Genomic DNA, 27,001 nt, shown 5'->3' with positions numbered 1-27,001 from the left:
AGTAGCAGCCAAATTCCTGGCACCATGGGTGGTTCTGCTGCACAGGACGGGAGGAAAAAGAGGGGTAGAGCTATAGTAATAGGGAATTCTATTGTAAGGGGAATAGATAAGCATTTCTGCGGCCGCAAACGAGACTCCAGGATAGTATGTTGCCTCCCTGGTGCAAGGGTCAAGGATGTCTCAGAGCGGCTGCAGAGCATTTTGGAAGGGGAGGGTGAACAGCCAGTTGTCGTGGTGCATATAGGTACCAACAATATAGGTAAAAAATGGGATGAGGTCCTAAAAGCTGAATATAGGGAGTTAGGAGGTAAATTAAAAAATAGGACCTCAAAGGTAGTAATCTCAGGATTGCTACCAGTGCCACGTGCTAGTCAGAGTAGAAATAGGATATTTCAGATGAATACGTGGCTAGAGGAATGGTGCAAGGGGGAGGGATTCAAATTCCTGGGACATTGGAACCGGTTCTGGGGGAGGTGGGACCAGTACAAACTGGACGGTTTGCACCTGGGCAGGACCGGGACCGATGTCCTAGGGGGAGTGTTTGCTAGTGCTCTGGGGGAGGGTTTAAACTAAAATGGCAGGGGGTTGGGAACCTGAGCAGGGAGACAGAGGAAAGGGAAACAAGGATAGAAGCAAAAGAGAGGAAGGAGAAAAGCAAAGGTGGCAGTCAGAGAAATCAAGGGTATAAATCAAACATGGCCACAGTAAATAATAATTCTAAAAGGTCTAAGAGTGTTAAAAAAACAAGCCTGAAGGCTTTGTGTCTTAATGCGAGGAGCATTCGTAATAAGGTGGATGAATTAGCTGTGCAAATAGAGGTAAACGGATATGATATGATTGGGATTACGGAAACATGGTTCCAGGGTGACCAAGGCTGGGAACTCAACATCCAGGGGTATTCAATATTCAGGAAAGACAGGCAAAAAGGAAAAGGAGGTAGTGTAGCATTGCTGGTTAAAGAGGGGATTAACACAATTGTAAGGAAGGATATTAGCTCTGATGATGTGGAATCTGTATGGGTAGAACTGAGAAATACCAAGGGGCAGCAAACATTAGTGGGAGTGGTATACAGACCCCCAAACAGTAATGCGGAGGTTGGGGATGGCATTAAACAGGAAATTAGAGACACGTGCAATAAGGGCACCACAGTTATCATGGGTGACTTTAATCTACATATAGATTGGGCTAACCAAATTAGTAACAATACTGTGGAGGAGGAATTCCTGGAGTGTATACGGGATGGTTTCCTGGACCAATATGTTGAGGAACCAAATAGAGACCAGGCCATTTTAGACTGGGTATTATGTAATGAGAAAGGATTAATTAGCAATCTTGTGCGAGGCCCCTTGGGGCGGAGCGATCATAATATGATCAAATTCTTCATTAAGATGGAGAGTGAAGTAGTTGACTCAGAGACTAGGGTCCTGAATTTAAATAAAGGAAACTATGATGGTATGAGGCGCGAATTGGGTAGAATTGATTGGGGAATGTTACTCAAAGGGTTGACGGTGGATAGGCAATGGCAAACATTCAAAGATCGCATGGATGAACTACAGAATTTGTTCATCCCTGTTTGGCATAAAAATAAAACAAAAAAGGTGACTCAAGCGTGGCTAACAAGGGAAATTAGGGATTGCATAAGATCCAAGGAGAGGACTTATAAATTGGCCAGAAAAAGCAGTAAACCTGAGGATTGGGAGCAGTTTAGGATTCAGCAAAGGAGGACAAAGGGATTAATTAAGAGGGGGAAAATAGAGTATGAGAGTAAGCTTGAAGGGAACATAAAAACTGACTGTAAAAGCTTTTATAGATATGTGAAGAGAAAAAGATTGGTGAAGTCAAGCGTAGGTCCCTTGCAGTCAGAATCAGGGGAATTTATAATGGGGAACAAAGAAATGGCAGAACAAATAAATACATACTTTGGTTCTATCTTCACAAAGGAGGACACAAATAACCTCCCAGAGATGTCGGGGAACATAATGAGAGGGAGGAACTGAATGAAATCAGTATTTGTAGGGAAATGGTGTTAGGGAAATTGACAGGATTGAAGGCCGATAAATCCCCAGGGCCTGATAATCTACATCCTAGGGTACTTAAGGAAGTGGCCCTAGAAATAGTAGATGCATTGCTGGTCATCTTCCAAAATTCTATAGACTCTGGGATAGTTCCCATGGATTGGAGGGTAGCTAATGTTACCCCACTGTTCAAAAAAGGTGGTAGAGAGAAAACGGGGAATTATAGACCGGGAAATCTGATATCGGTAGTGGGGAAAATGCTAGAGTCCATTATAAAAGATGTAATAGCAGAGCACCTGGAAAACAGTGACAGGATCGGACGAAGTCAACATGGATTTACAAAAGGTAAATCGTGCTTGACTAATCTACTGGAATTTTTTGAGGATGTAACTGGTAGAATAGATAAGGGAGAACCAGTGGATGTGGTGTATTTGGACTTTCAGAAGGCTTTCGATAAGGTCCCGCATAAGAGATTAGCGTGTAATGTTAAGGCACATGGGATTGGGGACAAGGTATTGACTTGGATAGAGAACTGGTTGGCAGACAGGAAGCAAAGAGTTGCAATAAACGGGTCTTTTTCCGAGTGGCAGGCAGTGACTAGTGGGGCACCGCAGGGATCGGTCCTAGGACCCCAGCTATTCACAATATATATTAATGATCTAGACAAGGGAACTAGATGTAATATCTGCAAGTTTGCAGATGACACAAAGCTGGATGGGCGTGTGTGCTGTGAGGAGGATGCCGAGAAACTCCAGTATGATTTGGACAGGTGGGGTGATTGGGCAGATGCATGGCAGAGGCAGTATAATGTGGATAAATGCAAGGTTATCCACTTTGTTGGCAAAAACAGGAAGACAGATTATTATCTGAACGGCAATAGATTGGGAGAAGGGGAAGTGCAACGAGGCCTGGGTGTCCTTGTGTACCAGTTGCTGAAGGTAAGCATGCAGGTGCAGCAGGCGGTTAAGAAGGCAAATGGTATGTTGGCCTTCGTAGCGAGAGGGTTTGAGTACAGGAACAAGGATGTCTTGCTGCAGTTGTACAGGGCCTTGGTGAGACCACACCTTGAGTATTGTGTGCAGTTTTGGTCGCCTTATCTGAGGAAGGATGTTCTTGCCATGGAGGGAGTGCAGCGAAGATTCACCAGACTGCTCCCTGGGATGGCAGGAATGACTTATGAGGAGAGATTGGGTCGATTGGGCTTATACTCGCTGGAGTTTAGAAGAATGAGAGGGGATCTCATTGAAACTTATAAAATTCTAACAGGACTGGACAGACTAGATGCAGGGAGGATGTTCCCGATGGCGGGGGAGTCCAGAACCAGGGGTCACAGTCTAAAGATAAGGGGTAAGCCATTTAGGACAGAGATGAGGAGGAATTTCTTCACCCAGAGAGTGGAGAACATGTGGAATTCTCTACCACAGAAGGCAGTTGAGGCCAATTCATTAAATATATTCAAGAGGGAGTTAGATATATTTCTTAAGGCTAAAAGGATCAAGGGATATGGGGGGAAGGCAGGGACAGGGTACTGAGTTTGGATGATCAACCATGATCTCATTGAATGGTGGAGGAGGCTCAAGGGGCCGAATGGCCTACTCCTGCTCCTATCCTCTATGTTTCTATAAATCTTCTGTATCAATAACTCATGAACTCAATCTCTGTACACTCTTTGGTGAAGAGCTACATTTCTGAAGGAGATCGCCGGACCCTCATAATATCCAGGACGTTACAGTCTGGTTAAACTTATTAAAAGCGCTATCTGGAGGATGGTAACATTCTCGGGTTGTTCCTTTCCTTTAGGGAGAGATTGCTCAGACCCAGTTAAGCATCTTTAGGATTCAGCTACCTCAAACTTTAGTTGAAAGTGAACATCTGAGAAATACGCCTGATCCGGGATAGCCCAAAGGGGCTAGGAATAGTAAATATCCTTTCAAAATCACTGCAGTATTTATTTATACGAACATAAGAAATAGGAGCAGGGGTCGGCCAGTTGGCCCTTTAAGTCTGCTCTGCCATTCAATAAGATCATGGCTGATCTTCTACCTCATCTCCACTTTCCTGCACTATCCCCATATCCCTTGATTTCCTAATGTTCAAAATTCTATCGATCTCTGTCTTAAATATACTCAGCAACTGAGCCGCCACAGCCCTCTGGGGTAGAGAATTCCAAAGGTTCACCACCCTCTGAGTGAAGAAATTTCTCATCTCAGTCCTAAATGGCCAACCCCTTATTCTGAGACTGCGACCCCTGGTTCTAGACTTCCCCAGCCAGGGGAAATATCCTCCCTGCATCTACCCTGTCAAGTCCTGTAAGGATTTTGTTTGTTTCAATGAGATCACCTCTCATTCTTCTAAACTCTAGAGAATATAGACCTAGTCTACTCACTCTCTCCTCATAGAACAATCCCCCCATCCCAGGAAACAGTCTGGTGAACCTTTGTTGCACTCCCTCTGTGGCAATTATATCCTTCCTTAGGTAAGGAGGCCAAAACTGTACACAGTACTCCAGGTGTGGTCTTGTCAGGGCCCTATATAATTGCAGTGAGACATCTTGAGGGAAAAATTGGGTGAGTAGCGCCACCTGTTAGCGCCTAAAGAGGCAGTCAGTGGCTGTAGCGCCACTGGCTGTGCCTCCCGTGATATTCAGCAGGGGCGCTAATGGTGGCGTTAGCCATTTGCGCTGCGCCACCACCGATGACATCATCGGTGTGCGCAGCGCCCCATTCGCGCCCCGAACGCGATATTTGGTAGCGAACGGCGCTGTAGCGCCGTTCACTACCCGCGCCCGGTTCACAGGGCCTTGCTGCGCCGGCAGAGGCGCAAGTTAAGGTGGAGGTGCGGGGCGGCCGCTTTTTCAGCGGCCGCCTGCCAGCACCTCCGTCCCCGGCCTCCTGGTCCCCGCCCCCCCCCCGCGGCATTGCCGGCTGTTTCCCGAGAGCCCAGCACTTCTCCTTGGTGCCGGGCTCTTTTGCCGGCACTCGCGATCGGGGTTCACGCTGTTGCAGGCCCCTCCCCCTTAACAGTGGGAGGAAGGCCTGCAGTACTGCAGCGTGTGGCGCTGCGGCACGTTGCGCTGCGATATTCAGTTTCAGCGCCCTAAGAGGGACGCGGAGCGCCTCGAGCCTCGCCCCGTCTCCCTCTAGGGGCACTTCAACTGAATTTCTGACGATCGCTACAGCTTCGAACGCTGCGCAAAAACCAGCGCCCAGGCGAACTTGGCGCCAGTTTGGCGCCCCAACCCAATTTCTAGGCCCTTTACTCTTCTACTCAAATCCTCTTGTAATAAAGGCCAACATACCAGTTGCTTTCCTAATTGCTTGCTGTACCTGCATGTTAAATTTCAGTGATTCGTGTACAAGGACACCCAGGTCCCTCTGAACACCAACATTTCCCAATCTCTCACCATTTAAAAAATACTCTGCTTTTCTATTTTTCCTACCAAAGTGGATAACTTCACATTTCTCCACATTATATTCCATTTGCCATGTTCTTACCCATTCACTTAGCCTGTCTATATCCCCTTGAAGCCTCCTTGTATCCTCCTCACAACTTACATTTCCACCCAGCTTTGTATCATCAGCAAACTTGGATACATTACATTTGGTCCCCTCATCCAAATCATTGATATAGATTGTGAATAGCTAGTTACAGCCTGCCAACCTGAAAATGACCCGTTTATTCCTACTCTCTGTTTTCTGTCCGTTAACCGATCCTCAATCCATGCTAGTATATTACCCCCAATCCTATGAGCCCTAATTTTGTTTAATAACCTCTTGTGTGGCACCTTATCAAATGCCTTCTGAAAATTCAAATACATCACATCCACTGGTTCCCCCTCACCTATTCTGCTAGTTACAACCTCAAAAAACTCTAACAGATTTGTCAAACACGATTTCCCTTTCATAAATCTGTGTTGACTCTGCCCAATCCTATTATTATTTTCTAAGTGCCCTGTTACCGCGTCCTTAATAATAGATTTAAGCATTTTCCCTACTACTGATGTCAGGCTAACTGGTCTGTAGTTCCCCGTTTTCTCTCTTCCTCCTTTCTTAAATAGTGGGGTTAAATTTGCTACCTTCCAATCCGCGGGAACCGTTCCAGAATCTATGGAATTTTATATTATATATGAAATTATATATACAGAAACACTGGGTAAAATACTAAACAGTACAAGGCAGTATTTTGCAACAAATACATCAGCATCCATTAAAGATCTTAACTTCTCCTTCAGTGGAAATCCTTTTTAAAACACAAAGTTCTTGGAAACAGTACAATTCCCAGTCTTCCACATCAAAAACACACTGCAGCCGAAAATTTTACAGTTGATATATCATATTTCCTTTGATGTTCTTTGAAGTAGGTTTTAGCACCCGATTGTGATGAGATTACAGATCACAGATCACAGTTGACGAGGCTGATTAGTCAACTTGTAGCTATATTGATCTCAGGAAATCATAAACAATGGGGTACACTTTGCCAAGCCATGCCACACATCACAAACTACGCCTTGGTCTGAGGCGGTAAGCTACAATGTAATTTCTAAACACGACTGCTGGCCACAGACTACAGGAATTAGCATTTTAACTTCCTGATGTTAATATAGCCCTAGTTCAAAGATATTTCTGAGTTAAATTCTGGTGCCTGAATGGAGAGTGAGGCAATGGCAGCCATCTTATAATTTGGAAATCTTCTATAGTATCCATATTGACTGAGCCTTTATCACGATTGGATGACATTTCTGTATTTGTCAAACTTAAGAATGTAAAACATGGAATCAGGAAAGGGCATTTAAGCCCCATTTCATTAAGTTGTTTTCTTCACAGATACCATTTCCATAGTCCCAACAGCACAAAAATCACAGGAATCCATGGAGTATCTTATCACCTCTTTACGGAGGAAAAATAAATTATTCTAATTTCTAAACTTACTTGAGGCTTAATTTTGGTCTCGAGTTAAAAAGCTGCATCATAAATGGCTCAAAATCCTTGGGAGATTGGGATCACATTTCTCCTCTGTCATCTTCTCTCTGATGAAAACAGTTCAGTTCTGTCAGTCTCTTCTCATAACTAAATGTTCTGATCCCCAGAATCACTCCTGCTGTTCTTTATTGAGCTCCCTCCATTACATTAATGGAATTGAAAGTAGGCGACCAAAAATGCAGACAGTATGCCAAAAGTAAGCTCACAAGTAGGCCAAACAAAGTTAGAATCACAAGTTTTGACTACTGATCAGAACCCGGGTATTTGAACTGTCTCGCTAATAACAGCTTCACGTTGACTGAATATTTTAGTTTGTTTTCAATATTTACACCCAGATCCTTTCCTTTCCCCCTTTCACGGCCTCAGGACGTCCCAAAGCGTTTTACAGCCAATGAAGCATTTCAGAAGTGCAGTCACTGTTGTAATGATTGTCACCATCCTCCGCCTGCTTCACGATGACATGCAAGCCGTGATCCTGACCAACAGATCCACCACAGACCCAATTCACATATGGACTGGGGTCAAACATGGCTGTGTCATCGCACCAATTCTCGATTTTCCTGGCTGAAATGCTCCATCTCACCCTCAGTAAGCTCCCCACTGAAGTGGAGCTAATCTGCAGAACAAAGGGAAACTGTTCAACCTCCGTCGCCTCTAGTCCAGATCCAAGGTTGTCCCATCCTCTGTCATAGAATTACAGTATGCAGATGACGCTTGCATCTGTGCACACTCTGAGATAGAACTCCAAACCATCGTCAACACATTCACTGAAGCGTACGAGAGCATGGGCCTTACACTAAACATCCGTAAGACAAAGGTCCTCTACCAGCCTGCCCCGCCACACAGTACTGCTCCCCGATTATCAAAATCCACGACAAGGCCTTGGACAACGTGGGCCACTTTCCATACCTCGGGAGCCTACTGTCAACAAGGGCAGACGTCGAGGACGAAGTCCAACACCACCTTCAGTGTGCCAGTGCAGCCTTCGTTCGCCTGAGGAAGAGAGTGTTTGAAGACCAGGACCACAAACCCAGCACCAAGCTCATGGTCTACAGAGCAGTAGTGATACCTGCCCTCCTGTATGCTTCAGAGACATGGACTTCTTCTTCTTCTTCTCTTCTTCTTAGGCAGTCCCTCGGAACCGAGGATGACTTGCTTCCACATTAAAAATGAGTTTGCAGGTGACTGATGAGTCCAATGCGGGACCTACAGTCTCTGTCACAGGTGGGGCAGACGGTGGTTGAAGGGGCGGGTGGGTGGGGTGCTTGGGTTGACGTGCGCTCCTTGCGCTGTCTGTGCTTGGCTTCCGCTTGCTCCCGGCGAAGAGACTCGAGGTATTCGGCGCCTTCCTGGATGCTTCTCCTCCACCTTGTGCGGTCTTGGGCCAGGGATTCCCAGGTGTCAGTGGGGATGTTGCACTTTTTCAAGGAGGCTTTGAGGGTGTCCTTGAAGTGTTTCCTCTGCCCACCTGGGGCTCTCTTGCCGTGTCGGAGCTCCGAGTAGAGTGCTTGTTTTGGGAGTCTCGTATCAGGCATGCGGATGATGTGACCCGTCCATTGGAGCTGATCGAGCGTGGTCAATGCTTCAATGCTGGGGATGTTGGCCTGAGCGAGAACACTGACATTGGTGCACCTATTCTGCCAATGGATTTGCAGGATCTTGCGGAGGCAGCGTTGGTGGTACCTCTCCAGTGCTTTGAGGTGCCTGCTGTACATGGTCCATGTCTCTGAGGCATACAGGAGGGTGGGCATTACTACTGCTCTGTAGACCATGAGCTTGGTGCCGGGTTTGAGGTCCTGGTCTTCAAACACTCTCTTCCTCAGGCGACCGAAGGCTGCACTGGCACACTGAAGGCGGTGTTGGACTTCCTCATCGACGTCTGCCCTTGTTGACAGTAGGCTCCCGAGGTATGGAAAGTGGTCCACGTTGTCCAAGGCCTTGTCGTGGATTTTGATAATCGGGGGGCAGTACTGTGTGGCAGGGGCAGGTTGGTAGAGGACCTTTGTCTTACGGATGTTTAGTGTAAGGCCCATGTTCTCGTACACTTCAGTGAAGGTGTTAACGATGGTTTGGAGTTCGACCTAAAGAACAGATGGTGGGTGGAGAAAGCGCAGGAGATCCAGTAGCTAGCCGACAACCACGATGTGCGTGGATTCTTTAGTGCAGTCAAGACCGCCTATGGCCCAAGCACCCAAGGTCCTACCCCACTGCGGGCCTAGAACAGAGAGGTACTCATCAAGGACAGGGAAGCAGTCAGTGCCCGCTGGAAGGAGCACTTCGAAGATCTCCTGAACCGAGACTCTGTCTTCGACGTGAATGTCCTCAACTCCATCCCGCAGCATGCTACCTGCCACCATCTCAGCACAACCCCAGCCCGGCATGAGGGTGAAAAGGCCATCTGACAAGTGAAGAACAACAAGGCCTCAGGAGCAGATGGAATCCCCGCCGAGGCACTAAACCATGGTGGAGAAGCACTACTGGCTCGAATTCATGAACCCAGTTCTCTTATCTGGAAGGAGGAGAGCATGCCAGGGGATTTCAGAGATGCCATAATTGTGACCATCTTCAAGAAAGGTGGCAAGTTCGACTGCGGTAATTACAGAGGAGTTTCCCTGCCGTCTGCCACAGGGAAAGTCATCGCAAGAATCCTCCTCAATCGCCTTCTCCCAGTGGCTGAAGAGCTCCTCCCAGATTCGCAATGCGGATTCCGCCCACTAAGGGGCACAATGAACATGATCTTCACCGCGCGCCAATTATAAGAGAAATGCAGGGAACAGCACCAACCGCTGTACATGGCCTTCTTTGACCTCCCAATGGCCCTTGACACTCAACCATGAGGGATTATGGAGTGTCCTCCTCAAATTCGGCTGCCCTCAGAAGTTTTTCACCATCCTCCGCCTGCTTCATGATGACATGCAAGCCGTGATCCTGACCAACTGTTTCACCACAGACCCAATTCATGTACGGACCGGGGTCACGCAAGGCTGTGTCATCGCACCAACGCTCTTCTCAATCTTCCTTGCGGCAATGCTCCATCTCACCCTCAGTAAGCTATCCGCTGGAGTGGAGCTAATTTACAGAACAAATGGGAAACTTTTCAACCTCCGTCGCCTCCAGTCCAGATCCAAGGTCGTTCCATACTCTGTCGTCGAATTACAGTATGCAGACGACGCTTGCGTCTGCGCACCATGTACAGCAGGCACCTCAAAGCACTGGAGAGGTACCAACAACACTGCCTCCGCAAGATCCTGCAAATCCATTGGCTGGATAGGCGCACCAACGTCAGTGTCCTTGCTCAGGCCAACATCCCCAGCATCGAAGCTTTGACTAGGCTCGATTAGATCCGATGGACAGGCCACATCGTCTGCATGCCCGATACGAGACTCCCAAAGCAAGCACTCTACTCGGAGCACCAGCACGACAAAAGAGCCCCAGGTGGGCAGAGGAAACGCTTCAAGGAGAACCTCAATGCCTCCTTGAAAAGGTGCAACATCCCCACCGACACCTGGGAATCCCTGGCCCAAGACCATCATAAAGTGGAGAAGCATCCGGGACGGCACCGTACACCTCGAGTCTCTTTGCCGGGAGCAAGCAGAAGCCAAGCGCAAACAGCGGAATGAGCGCATGTCAACCCAAGCACCCCACCCACCCACTACTTCAATCACCATCTGCCCCACCTGTGACAGAGACTGTAGGTCCTGCATTGGACTTATCAGTCACCTGAGAACTCATTTTTAGTGTGGAAGCAAGTCATCCTCGGTTCCGAGGGACTGCCTAATAAGAGTCACTGTTGTATTGTAGGAAACGCGGCAGCTGATTTGCGCACAGCAAGCTCCCACAAATAGAAATGTGATAATGCCCAATAATCTGTTTTAGTGATTGTTAGATCCGTGATTCTTTAAATAGGATGTTTCCCCAAGAGCTACACGGATGCTGTAACTTAACAATCAACAGGTGGTTACTGGAGTAGAGTAGTCTCAAGACTGAAGTACAGAAGCCTGCTCCGGCTTTATATACAGGTGTGGTCACTGCCGGTACTACAGTATACAGGAGCTGTAAAACAGTTCTCTCTTAAAGGTACATACGCAACAATTCCTCCCCTTTTAGATTAACAGTACCATAACATTCATTTAACAATTAACATTTTTAACATGCAACATTAACTGAAAATAGTCCATTTATAGATTCAGTCTTTGGGGCGGCTTCCTGATCCTTTCGGGATAGCGCCTTTCCTGAGGTTCTTGTTCTTGGTGCGGAGGCGATTCTGGCCCCTTTTCGTCGGTTAGTTCATCGGTTTCCACTGCTACTGGTTCGGAGATAGATGCTACCGGTATGTCGGGTTCATCCCCAGGTACTCGAGACATGGGGTTGACTCGTTCCTGTGACGCTAAGATCTGATCGACGTGGCGTCTCACAATGTTCTCCCCGACATCCACTGTGTACATTAATGGCCCCTGCCTTGTGCATATCGTTCCGGGTTGCCATTTCTCTGTTCGGTAGTCACGGGCCAAGACTGGTTGTCCTACATTGAAGCTCCTTGTCGGCTTCTCATTGATGTGCTGGAATTGTTTATCCTCAACATTTCTTCGCACATTGGGTCTGAGCAAATCCAGACGAGATCTCAACCTTCAGTTAAAGAACATCATGGCCGGGGTCTGGTTGGTAACTGCATGTGTCGCATTTCTGTAGGCTAATAGGAAATTGTCCACCTTATGCTGTAGTGGAATTTCATCATCGCACATGGCCTTTATCGCCTTTTTAAAGGTTTGTACGAACCTTTCAGCCAATCCATTTGTGGCTGGATGATACGGGGCGGATGTGTAATGCCTTACCCCATTCCTTCTCATAAATTTTCGAAACTCTTCGGACACAAACTATGGTCCATTACCAGAGCAAATCTGCTCTGGCAAGCTGTTCCTGGCAAATATGGTCCGTAGGACTGCAATCGTTTTCTCTGTAGTGGTTGAGGACATTTTTATCACCTCAGGCCATTTCGAGTGAGCATCCACTGCTATTAAGAACATTGAGTCCATGAATGGACCAGCAAAATCAATATGCACCCATTGCCATGGAGAGGAGGGCCACTCCCATGGGTGTAGAGGGGCATGTGGTGGTGCATTTTGGACCTTCTGGTATCCTGAGCAGCTCTTGGTCAGGTCCTCGATTTGTTGATCGATCCCCGGCCACCACACATAAGCCCTAGCATGGCTTTTCATTTTCACCCCTCCCAGATGACCTTCATGAAGCTCATTTAGCACTCTCTCCCTTAACTTGCGTGGAATCACCACTCGGGATCCACACATCACTGTCCCCTGGCATACTGACAGCTGTTCTCTTCTGGATAAGAATGCTGGCAACAGTGAGTCCCATGTGTTGGCCATCCCCTCACCGTCAAATCATATACCCGAGACAGTGTCGGATCATTGCGGGTCTCCTTCTCTATATCCGCGTTCGTTACTGGCAATCGTTCAATTATTGACGAATAAAATATCTCGATAGGGTCCACTGCTGGTGCTTCCTCCACAGTAGGTAGTGGCAGGCGTGATAGCCCATCAGCGTTTCCATGCTGTTTCATGCCTTTATATTCTATTTCATATTGATTCGCCCCTAGAAACAGGGACCATCTTTGTAACTGTTGTGCAGTCATCACTGGCACGCCCTTCTTAGGATTAAAGATGGAGACAAGTGGTTGGTGGTCAGTCAGCAAGGTGAACTTCTGCCCATGCAGATAGTGGTTGAATTTTTTTACTCCCCATACTAGGCTGAGGGCCTCCCTGTCAATCTGGGCATAGTTGCGCTCGGCTGAGGTTAGTGACCGAGACGCAAAGGCTACTGGCCTCTCCAACCCGTCTGGGAATTTGTGCGACAGCACCGCTCCAATACCATAGGGTGATGCATCACATGCCAAACGAATTGGTAGTGCTGGGTTGAAATGGGCCAACACCTCTTTTGATGTGATCAATTCTTTACACTTCTGGAAAGCTCGTCTACGTTCGTCATTCCACTTCCATGGCACCCCTGTTTGCAGTAGGGTGTTCAGTGGGTGTAATACCGTGGACAAATTTGGTAAGAACTTGTGGTAGTAGTTTACCAGCCCGAGGAACGACCTCAGTTGTGACACATTTTCCGGTGCCGGAGCCTTGACTACTGCCTCAATCTTTTCAGGGGACTTATGTAACCCCTCTTCATCGATGACGTGGCCACAATACGAGATCTGCTTCTGGAAAAACTCGCACTTGTGGCGATTAGCTCATAGCCCATATTCCTTTAATCTGGTGAGCACCTTCTCCAAGTTGGCGAGGTGATCACTGTCATTTTCGCCCGTGACCAGGATGTCGTCCAAATAACACTGGGTCCCTGGAATCCCTTGCAGGACTTGATCCATCGCCCTTCGCCAAATAGCCGGAGCCGATGCTACCCCGAACACCAGCCGGTTGTATTGACAGAGACCTTTATGAGTGTTGATCGTGAGGTATTGTTTCGAAGCTTCTTCTACCTCCATTTGCAAGTACGCCTGGGCTAGATCAATTTTGGTGAAGCGTTTACCTCCAGATAGCGAGGCGAAAATATCTTCAATTCGTGGAAGCGGATATTGTACCGTGTGAAGAACTGGGTTCACTGTCACCTTAAAATCCCCACAGATGCGGACCTTCTTTGGTTCCCCAGGCGTATTACTCAACGATCTCTTCATTACAGGAACGATGGGTGTAGCCCACTCGCTCCAGTCTACTTTGGACAGTACTCCTGAACGTTCCAACCCTTCCAGCTCTGCTTCGACGGCTGGTCTGATCGCATAAGGCACTGGTCTGGCCTTAAGAAACTTTGGGCTTGCATTTTCCTCTATTTTAATCGTTGCGGTTATGCCTTTTAGTGTTCCGAGTCCCTCCTGGAACACTTCTTTTGCGTCAGTTAGCATTTTTGACAGTCGTCCAGGTGTGACGTCGTCATCCTTTTTGGCCTCAACCTTCAGTGCCTGTATGGAATGCCAATCTAATTGTATCTTCCGGATCCATTCACGTCCTAGCAGTGGTGGTCCTCCATCTGGCAATACATATAAGTCCATTTTAGGTATTTCCTGGCCTTTGTATATCACTTTCACCCTTATTTTTCCTTTGGGGTAGACTTTTTGCCCCGTGTACGTCTTCAAGACAATCTCTGTAGCTTTCAAGGGTATGTGTGAAAATAACCGCTTGTAGTCCCTTTGGTTTATGACTGTTAGGGCTGATCCTGTGTCCAATTCCATTTTCACTTGGACTCTGTCTATCTTGAGTGTAACCCAGATAGTCTGGTGATCCTCCATTTTGGTTACCTTATGTAGTTTCAGACAACCCAGCTCCTTGCTTCCGGAGTCTGTGTCACTTTTCTGTTCGTCTGAACTACTGTCCATCACCTTGTGTACCTTTTTGTACTTCTCCTGTGGCGATTTCTTGCTGTTGGTTTTCTTCCCAGACCTGCAGACTCTTGCTATGTGTCCTGCTTTTCCACACTGTCTGCACACTTGGGTCCTTGAACCAACAATCCTTCTGGTCGTGTGTTGTTCTGCCGCAGCGATAACACTTCCCTGTTCCAGAGGACATTTCATTGGTGCCATATTCTTGCGGTCTCCGTTGTATCTCTGCAGCGCCCCTTGCGGCTGCTTCGTGTGATACTGCCATACTGAAAGCCTTGTCCAGCGTAAGATCCTTTTCTGATAGAAGCCGTTTCTGGGTTCCTTCACTTTGAAGCCCACACACAAACTTGTCCCTTAACGTGTCTGCTAGTCCCGCTCCAAACTGGCAGTGTTTCGATAGCTTGCGCAGTTCCGTTAAGTACTCAGCATTGCTTTCGTCTTTGTGTTGGTTCCTTTTATGGAACTTAAATCGTTCTGCTATCAGCAGCGGTGTGGGGTTTAAGTGGTCCTGTAGGATTTCTACTATGCTTTCGAAATTCTTGTTCACAGGCTTCTCTGGGGTTATTAGGTTTCGCAGTAACCCATAAGTTTTTGCACCCATGGAATTTAACAAAACCAGTGCTTTCCTAGCATCTGGCACTTCATTCGCCCTGCAGTACACCTCAATACGTTCCACATATGTCGCCCAATCTTCGACTTCATTGTCGAACGTAGAGATACTGCCACTCTTCGGCATCCCTGGGTGTGATTTAACTGTCAAAAATGGCGTCTCCCGCGCTTTCCCTTCTTCTCCGCTGGCACAAAATGGCGTCTCCCGCGCTTTCCTTTCTTCCCGCGCTCGCCCTTCTTCTCCGCTGCGGCTTCTAAAAATGGCGTCTCCCGCGCTCTTCCTTCTTCTCCGCGGCTCAATGGCGTCTCCCGTGTTCTCCCTTCTTCTCCCCGCGGACACTGTATAGCCCTTGAGCCCTAGCTGTGCTCTGCGCGTTTTTTTTTTCTGTGCGCCTTTCCCGTTTCCGCCGCTCGGTCCTGAACCCGGCTGCTGCTTTACCCTCTCTCTCTCCGTTTTGTTTTTCCTCGACGCCGCTCGGTTTTCAACCCCCGGCTGCGCCCTGTGCGCTTCACCCTCTATCTTACCCCATCGACGCTGCTCGGCTTTTTCTCTGCCGTCGGTCGGCTCCAGCCGCCGCTGTCCGGGAAGGGTCTGCACTGTACCTGTCGTCAGTCTGTTGCTGATCGTCGTGGCTGGGGAACCAAGCCCGGCTCTCCACAGCCTCCCCTGCGATGTTCACTCTCTGCCGGACGACTGGGCGGTTGCTCGTGGTCGACGCCCGTGTTTCTGGCCTCGACTTTCTTCCACCGCCCTCCCGGAGCGAATCCTCGAAGGGAAATGCAGAGTTGCAGGTAGATTCGAATCGACACTCGTCGCCACTGTTAGATCCGTGATTCTTTAAATAGGATGTTTCCCCAAGAACTACACGGATGCTGTAACTTAACAATCAACAGGTACTTACTGGAGTAGAGTAGTCTCAAGACTGAAGTACAGAAGCCTGCTCCGGCTTTATATATAGGTGTGGTCACTGCCGGTACTACAGTATACAGGAGCTGTAAAACAGTTCTCTCTTAAAGGTACATACACAACAGTGATGTTTTACTCTGAAGATGCATTTTACTAGCTTTGTTATGAATAGTTTCTTTGGCAACTGACACTAGATAAACACATCTGTATTTGCAACACTCAGAAACCACTAGCTCACCGTATCATTTTTCTGCCTTAAACTTGTGTGCAACTAACAGTGGGAGAGTAGCATCTGTTTGATTCTGACAACCTCCAGTCCGAACCGCCAAATGATATTCATATTGACAACCTGTAATCCCGGGGGGAAATTTGTTTTCTGGTGAGGCACTAACAAGTTGACACATGGATTGAAACACTTTTAGTGATTGAGAGTTAGCATGTATGGGCCAGACCTAGTCTTTTGGGAGTAGGCTCATTGAGTAAAAGGGAAAGGAATGAAAAGCAACTGGAGAACTGCGTGACTTCTTTTAATTGCCATTTAAATGCATTGCACTTCCGAGAGAGGGAAGGAAGGGAAGGAGATAAGGGAAGGAGAGAAGGGAAGGAAGGAGAGAAGGGAAGGAAGGAGAGAAGGGAAGGAAGGAGAGAAGGGAAGGAAGGAAGGAGAGAAGGGAAGGAAGGAGAGAAGGGAAGGAAGGAGAGAAGGAAGGAAGGAGAGAAGGGAAGGAAGGAAGGAAGGAAAATATATTGAAATGGTATTTCTTTTAAATTGTTATCCTTTCTTTATTTTCCTCCAGCAGCCTCTAGCATTTAAGTCTCACCTTCTGTAACAGACTTACAGAGGATATACTTTAACAGTCCAGCCTTCTCGTACCCCTTGGTATCAGAACATAGTCTCGGGGATATCTCTCAGGTACAGTTTCAAGTAAAATATGTGAGCCACACACTCACTGAGCGTTTTTTGTGTGAACGACCTTCAAAATACATCAACAACTAGAGAATCTGTAGAGGACTCCACTCTTATCTGTGCAATAAATTCTCTGAGACTCAATGCTCAGCAGGTGCCTTACTTGGCAGGAGTGCTGAGGGGAGACTCGGGCAATGAGTTCAGTGTGGGGAGCTGCCCCTATCAAGTTATTAATTTTTAATGGCCAGAAATTCGACAGGGCCCCGAGTGGAATGCACCAAGCTCCTCGCCTCATTCCACGATCTGCGATGCCGCCAAGCGAGGCTCCAGCTTTACTCCAAATTCTTTCAAATTTGCCCGCTTTCTTTCTTGAAAGGCATTACCAAAGAAAATGAATTTGAATACTCTTTAAGACAGTTCATGGCTATTTTCACGCACACAAGTTAGCCAGTGTTAGCACACTGATTATGATACAGTAGCTTTTTCCTTTTCCTTTATTGCAGTAAAACTACGAGCCTAACATTACACTTTGATTAAATTCACCTAAATCATTCTTGATTCCCAACCGAACGGCCGGGAGCAATTTACAGACTCCCATCTTGTTAAAATAGTGCTGTCCAATAAAAATTGCTGGCCAGCCGCAGGTGTTGCTACGGCGACACCGCTTTAGCCACATGCATCATTTTAAGCAGAAAACGCCTTACACGCACTCACAGTACAGGTAAATGTACTCCACGTGTGTGCATTTACTTAACAAACATCTAGCACCATTCAGTAACCAAGGAAGTAAAGCACTCAGAATGATCACGAAACACTCGCACACTCTGCTTTTCGTCTTAACATTTTACCAACAAATGTACAAAAAGGTTAAAGTATATACATAAACTGTGAGCAACATGCCCAACGATGGTGTCTATTACTCACTCTTTATTTACTAATCACAAATGCAATTATCCACATCTGGATTCCCAATTAGTCACATGTGGCTAACGTATTGGACAGCACTATGTTTAAAACCTGCAAAACACAGGGCCTCAAATTCACACTTGACAGAAGCACGCATTTGGAGTAAAGAAAACACAGCAATCTGCGTATCACCCTTGCTCAAAAGAATACTGTATTCATTTAATAAATGCACTAAAAATAAAACAGCCGAGATTTCACAACTTGTGACTGTGAAAGCGTCAGAATTCTAGCGATTTTACCATTAACAAAGCCCGTTGAGAAATACAAGGGCCAATTTTCAGCTCCAGGCTAGGATTACACAGGATATACGGCACAGAAACAGGCCATTCGACCAGTCCATGCTGGCGTTTATGCTCCACTCGAGCCTCCTCCCGTCTTTCCTCATCTAAATCTATCAGCGTAACCCTCTATTCCCTTCTCCCTCATATGCTTGTCTAGCCTCCCCTTAAATGCATCGATACTAGAGACTTACAGAAGAGCGCGGACATAAGAGAGTGGAAACGAGAGAGAGTGAGAGAAGACTGAGACAGAAGCAGAAAGACACTGAAAGGAATAAAACAGGAATTATGAAGCAATCAAAGAGACAATTACAGTAAACAGATACAATCTTATTGCAATATACAGCTGATCAACTTTTACATAATAATACTCTAAGTATCTGTCACGATAATATGCCATGTCATTCTGAAGGGAATATATTTTTCAGTTCTAATGAAATGTTAACTATCTGTTCTCTCCATGGACCAACTGACCTGTGGTGTACCTCTAGCATTTTGCTGCTTTTGCTTTAGAGCAGGGAAGTTTTTCCAGTGTCCGAGTCAACATTCATCCCTCAATCAACACCTAAAACAGATGATCTGGTCATTTATTTCATTGCTGTTTGTGGGACCTTGCTGTGCACAAATTGGCTGCCGTGTTTCCCACACTGCAACAGTGGCCACACTTCAAAACGTGCTTCATTGGCTGTAAAAGCGGTTTGGGAAGATCCTGAGGCCGTGAAAGGTGCTATAAAATTACAAGTCTTTCTTTCTTTTAGTTTTCAAGCATCCTCCAGCATTTGGCTTTTTCATGTTGTGAACCTCACCTCACCCTGATCCAGTTCCAGTTAAACCCTGAATGGCGAAACTGCAAAATGCACCAATGCTCTGCTCTCCGCTAACACTACCTTTGAGATCAATATAAATACAATGGGGGAAAAATTCGGTTGCTTTGCGCCTCCCGTTAGAAGGCGCTAACTGGGCGCAAAGCAACTAGCGCCTGGGCGCGGCACCGCCAACGCCTCCCGCGAAATTCAGCGGGTGGTTAGTGGCGGCGGTAATCATTAGAACCCCGTGCTGCTGCGCCGCCGGCGATGACATCATCGCAGTGCGCAGCGCCCCGCTCGCGATCTTCGGTAGCGCCGCCCTGACCTACTGTCGGACGCTATGTCTGACAGGGTCAGGGGAGCCTACCTGCGGCTGGGGCGACACTAATTAAAGGTGAGGTGCCTGGCGGCTATTTTTGTTGCCGGCCGCCTGCCAGCACCTGCCCCCGTTGCCGTCCCCAGCCTCCTGAGCAGCTCCGTGAGCCCGGCAGTTCTCGAATGCCGGGCTCTTTTGCCGGCACTCTGATATCTGGTGGCCCAGCTGGACCCCGGGTCGCGCTGCGCAAGGACCCTTCCCTTTAAGAAGAGGAGGAAGGCCTACAGTACCATGGCGCGTGGCGCTGTGGCACGTAGCGCTGCGATATTCCCTCGCAGCACCCCAAGAGGGAGGCGGGGCACTTCCAGTAGCACCCTGCCTCCCTCTTGGGGCGCTACCGATGAATTTTGGCCACGGAGGTGCAAATTTTTTGGGGGCGCTAAAAATAGCACCCCGGCGAAGTTACCGCCCCAAAGGGGGTGCGACTCAATTTTTCCCCCATCGAGTTTACAGCACAGAAACAGGCCATTCAGCCTAGGCCATTAAGTCGGTGTTTATGCTCCACACGAGCCTCCTCCCACACTATTTACTTCATCTCACCTTCTCAACATATCCTTCTGTTTCTTTCTCCCTCATGTGCTTACCGAGCTTTCCCTTAAATGCACCAAATACCAGCAAGCTACCACCTCAAGCTCGAACAATTCATCAACACTAAAAAATGTTCTGATGTTGTATTACTACTGTCTGTGGTTTCAGTTAAAAGAACCGCATGATCGTGTTCATCGACTGGACTTTGAGCTTCAATCTGTAAGAGCACTGCATGTGAGAGGTGAACTTTCTGAGCTTGACCTGTCAGTAGGGAAATGAAGGCAGACTGTGTGTGTGAGTGGGGGGAGGGGCGGGAATGGGTGCAGTGAGATAAGACAACCTGCTCAGGCTCAAGCATGTCCAAGTCATCTGAACTGAACTTTACATTTGGATTTTCATTCTGCAGTGTTTTTTTAGCCTGAAATTTGAACTGGGAAGGGGAAAGAGAAAAAAACAAATTCAGAGCATTTATTTAACAGCCCAGGATGGTAGTACTGGTGGACTGTAACAAGGCAGAGAGGGCCAAGAGAGTTTGCTTCATTTTAAGGAGACAATTCTAATATTCAGGAACTTGCCGCACCAGATATCACTACCTTTTTACCGCCAATGGTAGGGTCTGGGAAGGCCTGGAAATTAGGCCTCAGGTCTCATTCTCATATGAACAAGAGGAGGCCAGGCAGCGAACTGATCTTTGGTGGTGGGGGGGGGGGGGATAGATGGCCTGAGGGGAGTGATTAGTGGCCTTGGGAGGGGGTGGTGGGGAGGGTGGGAGATCGGGGTCATGGGGACCGGAGGTTGGGGCCGAGAGGGAGATCAGGGAGCCTGGAGGTTGGGTCGGGGGAGGGAGACTGGAGTCAGGGCCAGTGTTTGAAGGTCGGGGAATCTCGGTTGTTGGGGTCGGGGGGGGGAGAGGTTGGTTGGGTGAGGGGATTACAGGCAAGCTACTTACCTTTTTTTCTGCATGCCATATACAGGGTTGTTTTTCCTGAGCACACCCAGCAATGGCGCTGGCTGCCTCAGGGCAAACCAATGTTGCAGACTTTAGGCTCCTTATTTGCATATGCAAAGGCATGGGTAAAGGACGCCTCTTGTTTGTTCTTACTCAATATGGCGGGCGGCGCACGTCCCATTGGAAGTGTGCGCGTTTCCTGCCCGCCATTTTGGGAACTTAGAATGCCGCGTAGGCGCGACCCAATTTCTAGGCCTCAATGTTTAAATCAGCTTTCCTGAAATCAGGGATATAAAACAAATGACGAGGGACTTTGGGGGACAAATTGGGTCGCGCCCCCTTTGGGGCGCTACTTTTAGCACCCCGAAAAAATTAGCACCCCCGTGCCCGAAATTCACCGGTAGCGCCCCAAGAGGGAGGTGGGGCGCTACTGGAAGCGCCCCGCCTCCCTCTTGGGGTGCTGCGAATATCGCGGCGCTACATGCAGCAGTGCCACGCACTGCGGCACACCGCGCCGCGGTACTGCAGGCCTTCCTTCCCTTATTAAAGGGAAGGGGCCTTGCGCAGCACGACCCAGGGCCCAGCTGGGCCACCAGGGATCGGAGTGCCGGCAAAAGAGCCTGGCACTCAAGAGAAGTGCCGGGCTCACGGAGCGCAGCCGGCACGCCGCGGGGGGGCTACTCAGAAGGCTGGGGACGGCAAAGCGGGCAGGTGCTGGCAGGCGGCCAGCAACAAAAATGGGCGCCCGGCATCTCCCCTTTAATTTGCGCCACCCCGGGGGGCGCTACCGAAGATCACGGCTGGGGCGCGAGCGGGGCGCTGCGTACGGTGATGATGCCATCACCGGCAGTGCAGCCCTGCGGGGCGCTAACGGTTACCACCACCGCTCACCTCCTGCTGAATTTCGCGGGAGGCGTTAGCGGCGCCGCGCCCGGGCGCTAGTTGCTTTGCGTCCCATTAGCGCCCTAACGGGAGGTGCAAATCAACCAAATTTCCCCCCCTTAATCTTTAAATGACACTTCTACAAGCAGTCCTGAAGAGTGAAGACCATTCTTGAAGAGTAATTTTCTTAAGGTTCTTTTGCACTTTAACTCGGCACAGTCCAAGTCCTGGGAGAATGACGTGAAAACATGTTCTCTCCTATTTTTACATTTGAAGTCTTCCGCGAGGCCAACTGGATCCACAGAAGAGGTCAATCAGGCAACAGAGCTGAAGATCCCACTGCTGACCACATTTGGCAGGGGAATTACTCTCTGGTGAATGCTGATGCATAAAACCCATGTGCTGCGAGCCAACAGTCCCGCAGTGTTGTAAAAACACCTTTAAACGGGTTAAAAAAACAACCTATGTTTGCTGATGGACAAGGGAGGGACAAGCACAGACCTGCTACTTCTATAACATGTGAATTGCTTTGAGAAGCAGAAATACAAATTGGATTTAAGATCTCGCATTCTTCATACATGATCTCATTTCCAGTACTGTATTATTTTTAATTACCCATTTTGGAAAGTTGACAATCAAAACAAAAATGGATTATATCAAGATATATAAGAAATCATGTAAAACATAGAATTTTCTGAGTAATTATACATCACACTATTTCCCTCTTTTGTTTAAGTAAAGAATTTTCTCCATTTCTTGTCTCTTTATCCCCCCTCCCCTTTGCTCTTTAACACACTGAGTTGCTCAGAGTACAGTTTATACTCGCTGGAGTTTAGAAGAATGAGAGGGGATCTCATTGAAACTTATAAAATTCTAACAGGACTGGACAGACTAGATGCAGGAAGGATGTTCCCGATGGCGGGGGAGTCCAGAACCAGGGGACACAGTCTAAGGATAAGGGGTAAGCCATTTAGGACAGAGATGAGGAGGAATTTCTTCACCCAGAGAGTGGTGAACCTGTGGAATTCTCTACCACAGAAGGCAGTTGAGGCCAATTCATTGAATATATTCAAAAGGGAGTTAGATATATTTCTTAAGGCTAAAGGGATCAAGGGATATGGGGAGAAGGCAGGGACAGGGTACTGAATTTGGATGATCAGCCATGATCTTATTGAATGGCGGAGCGGCTCCAGGGGCCGAATGGCCTACTCCTGCTCCTATCTTCTATGTTTCTATGTTTCCACAAGCTCGGCCAGATCCTACTTCACCAAGTAGTCAATCTTTGATTGTAAGCCTGGACAGAGAAGCCCCCATTTTTAACCAGCCCGCCCAGTGGAAATAGTGTGGGCGGGGCGGGGCGGGGCGGGGGAGGAGACCATGCGGAAGTGCACTAGACACAGAATCTAGACACCCGTAGGTCCCAACAACATCTGGGCTGTAGTGGTTCAGGGCACTGTGCTCCACCTTCACCACACGGACTGCACCAACTGAAGAGGAAGGCCCACCACCGCTTTCTCGGAGGATGGGTCACTTGCTAGTGACTCCCACATCCCGAGAATGAATAATATTTTAAAAAGCCACTGCGTCCTCATGCCCTCCACATGGCGGGGGAGACCGAGAGCGGGGAAGCGGGGGGGGGGGGGGGGGGCGGTGGGGGGAGACCGAAGGTGGAGGAGGGATTCACAGGTGGGGCGGGGGGTGGGGGGAGGTGAACAGAAGTGGGAGGAAATTTGATTCCTCTACTAACTAATGGTAACTCACTGAAATTGCTCCAATAACTAATAGTAATACAAGAGCTTATTTTAGTCCTGAGGAAGAAAATTGCATTGTGCCAAAGACTGTGACTGCCTCCTGTCAAACTGAGAGTGATGATAAGATGAATCAACTAGTTGCAGTATTGAAAAAATCAACACATGAGCCAAACACAAAGTATTAACCAGCCCTTGTGCATGAGAAACATGCATTATCTATTTGAAATCAGCTTTCCATTATATATTTCATAACTACTTGTATTATGCCAAGAATTACTTAAAATTTATATTTATTATTGTGAGCTATCAAATTGACATTGGTGTCAGATTTGGCTCAGTGGCAGAACTCTCGCTTCTAATGCTCAAGGCAACGAGTTCAAGCCCCATTCCAGAGACTTGAACACATAATCTAGCCTGGCCTTTCAGTGCAATACTAAGGAGCACTGCACTGTTAGAGGAGCCATCTTTTGGATCAGGTGTTAAACCGTCTGCCCTCTCAGGTGGACGTAAAATATTCCATGGCACTATTTTGAAGAAGAGCAGGGGAGTTCTCCCCGGTGTCCTGGCCAATATTTATTTCAACCAACATCACTAAAACAGATTATCTGGTCATTTATCACATTGCTGGTTGTGGGAGCTTGCTGTGCACAAATTGGCTGCTGCGTTTCCTACATTACAACGGTGACTACATTTCAAAAGTACTTCATTGGCTGTAAAGCGCTTTGGGCCATCCTGAGGTCATGAAAGGCGCTATATAAATGCAAGTTCTTCCTCTTTTTAGTACAAAACATTAAAGATATAGGGGGAGAAATTGAGTATAGCCCCGTTTGGGGCGCCAGCCTCGCCAGGGCGCTAAAAGTAGCGCCCCGGAAGCATTCGCGGTCGCCCGCCGGAAATTGAGTGGTAGCGCCCCAAAGGGAAGTGCAGCGCGACTGGAGGCGCCCCGCATCCCTCTTGGGGCGCTGCGACTGAATATCGTGGTGCAACGTGCCGCAGCGCCACACGCTGCGGCACGTTGCGCTGCGGTATTGCAGGCCTTCCTCCCCTTCTTAAAGGGGAGGGGCCTTGTGCAGCGCGATCTGGGGCCCAGCTGGGCCCCCGAGGATCACGAGTGCAGGCAAAAGAGCCCGGCACCGAATAGAAGTGCCAGGCTCTTGGAGCGCAGCCGGCACTCCGCGGGGGGGGGGTTCAGGAGGCCGGGGACGGGAGCGCAGGCAGGTGCTGGCAGGCGGCCAACAACAAAAATGGCCGCCCCGCACCTCGCCTTTAACTTGCACCTCCCCGGCCGCAGGTAGGCCCCTCTGAACCGATCGGACATAGCGTCCGGCGGTAAATCAGGGGGCGCTGCCAAATATCGCGGCTGGGGCATTAGCGGGGCGCTGCGCACACCGATGACGTCATCGGTGGCGGTGCAGCGCTGACGGTTAGCGCCACCACTAACGTTCCGCGGAATTTAGCAGGAGGCGTGGGCAGTGCCGCGCCTGGGCACCAGTTGGCTTGCGACCCACTTAGCGCCCTCTTAAGGCGCTAATGGGTGGCGCAGCCAACTGAATTTCTCCCCCATATGATATATAAAATTAACTGTGCACATTTATACATTAACTTTTTGAAGATGAATAATAGTTACGTTATCCTTAAACACCCTTCATGAACAATTTCTATTTTGTTCCAAAGTTGTGTCTTTTTCCTGATATTATTTTTGCATCAATCAGATATTAAGATTCAGTTGCTGCAATAAAGCAAAACGCATGATTAAAAATCTGAGCTTTTTAGCTGAGACTTTTAAGTGAAAGCCTGCATTGTCTCACGATAAAGCTGGCAGCACCACTGACAGAAGTCAGCCCTCAGCACGTGCATTACAAGAGATAATACAAGAGTCAGAGTTACACTAACATCAACACAAGACATTGCCAATATAAGCTAAATAGCAGCATAAGTAATATACTGTCACGCTAACCATGTATAGACTAAGGAAATGAGGAAAAGGATGGCATTTGTGTCTTACATGTGCTAGAGGCTTGACTTGAATGCTAATAGTTGGACGATACTGATGAAAATCTGTTTGGATCACACACACTTTCTTCTCCATCCTCCCAGACAGCAGCCTCTCATCCCGCCATCACTCAGGCATGTAGAGGAAGCGTGCGAGGCCAGTACGAGCAGCCTGGTGTTATCTGACCCTTCAGCAGTATTGAGAGAGAGTGAGGGAGAGAAGTAGTGAGAGAGATATATATAGAGAGAGAGAGAGAGAGAGAGGGGGGAGGGGAGAAATGCTGGGGAAAAAAAACAGAAAAGCTTCAGCCAAGCCCTAAAGCCAAATTGTGTGGAGAAAGCCTCCCTCTGCTTTATAGCTTAAAGAAACCCCGCCTGCAAGGAGCCAGCCAGCCCAGGCGTTCAATTACTCTCTTATCTGATCAATAAACATCAGTTGTATTAGCTCGGCAGCAGGGGCTGGCGTTTTGCAGCCACACGTACTGCACTGCACAGTATCCATGCTTCCAAACAGAGGGAGCAGGAGCGGTTTCTACAGTGACCGATGTAACCTCTTCAACTGCAAAGCCTTTTCACTCTAAACCTAAGAGTCACCGGGGACAGGGAGGGGGAGAGGGGCGGTTCGCAACGACTTCCTGCACAGCTGCCTCACTGAGAGGGTTAAAACCAAGACTGTAGAAAGGAACGCCGAGTGTTCAGAGCGCTGGCCGGCTCGGGTTTGTCAGCTGGCTGCCAAATAAGTGTAGAACAGCAAGAACAGAACAAGGCGAAAATCCTGTACTGGCAATGTTTTTCCTTTTCTTAAAAGGCTGACTTAAAAGAATCGTTCTTACTATAGTCAGCAGCCCAGCCAACAATGCACGCTCCATTACAGGCAATTTGAAGTTCCAGATCACAAACCGCAACTCATGATTTTTGGTCTTTCTTTCCATTCAGGTGCACCTGGGTGAGAGAGTCCTTAGTTCCATTTGTTATACTAGATACATAAGCCGGGAAATTACTGCTTGTGGTCTCGGGGTAGGAACGTTGCCTAAATTACAACAGTGACTACACTTCAATCGTACTTCGTTGGCTGTAAAGCGCTTTGGGGATGTCCCAAGGTCGTGAAAGGCGCTACAGAAATGCAAGTCATTCTTTCTTTCTAAATCTGCTATAGTTAGACATACTGGTATGTCTGTGCTCCTCCAACTCTGGCCTCTTGCGCATCATTGATTTCCTTCGCTCCACAATTGATGTCCATGCCGCCAGCTGTCTAAGCCCTAAACTCTGGAATTCCCTCCCTAAAACTCTCTACCTCTCTCTCCTCCTTTAAGTCGCTCTTTAAAACTTACCTCTTTCAGCAAGCTTTCAGTCACCTATCCTAATATCTCTTTCGGTGGCTTAGTGTCAAATTTTATCTGATAATGCTCCTGTGAAACGACTTACATAGGATTACATACGATATACGGCACAGAAACAGGCCATTCGGCCCAACTAGTCTATGCCAGTGTTTATGCTCCACACGAGCCTCCTCCCATCTTTCCTCATCTAACTCTATCAGCATAACCCTCTATTCCCTTCTCCCTCATATGCTTGTCTAGCCTCCCCTTAAATGCATCTATACTATTCGCTTCAACCACTCCCTGTGGTAGCGAGTTCCACATTCTCACCACTCTTTGGGTAAAGA

General features: G+C 48.1%; 1 protein-coding gene across 3 annotated transcripts in view; it reads right to left on the bottom strand.

Annotated features, from left to right (window-relative positions):
- LOC147102664 (putative uncharacterized protein MYH16) overlaps positions 1-25,584 on the bottom strand; it is a 589,631-nt gene extending 564,047 nt beyond the window's left edge. Inside the window, exon 1 of one of the 3 annotated variants that reach the window (XM_085963368.1) lies at positions 25,349-25,584. In XM_085963368.1, the coding sequence (XP_085819494.1) occupies positions 25,349-25,432 (84 nt within the window). In that variant the 5' untranslated portion in view covers positions 25,433-25,584. The remainder of the gene's footprint in view (positions 1-25,348) is intronic. The other 2 variants (XM_085963373.1, XM_085963369.1) reach the window with 2 other exon arrangements.
- Between the last annotated feature and the right edge of the window lie 1,417 nt (positions 25,585-27,001).

Source organism: Somniosus microcephalus, chromosome 21 (genome assembly GCF_052327205.1).
Source record: "Somniosus microcephalus isolate GS21.2 chromosome 21, FLI_Smic_1.0, whole genome shotgun sequence".
NCBI classification, from domain to species: Eukaryota; Metazoa; Chordata; class Chondrichthyes; order Squaliformes; family Somniosidae; genus Somniosus; species Somniosus microcephalus.
The sequence above is the reverse complement of the archived record's forward strand: the minus strand, read 5'-3'. Positions and strand labels throughout refer to the sequence as shown.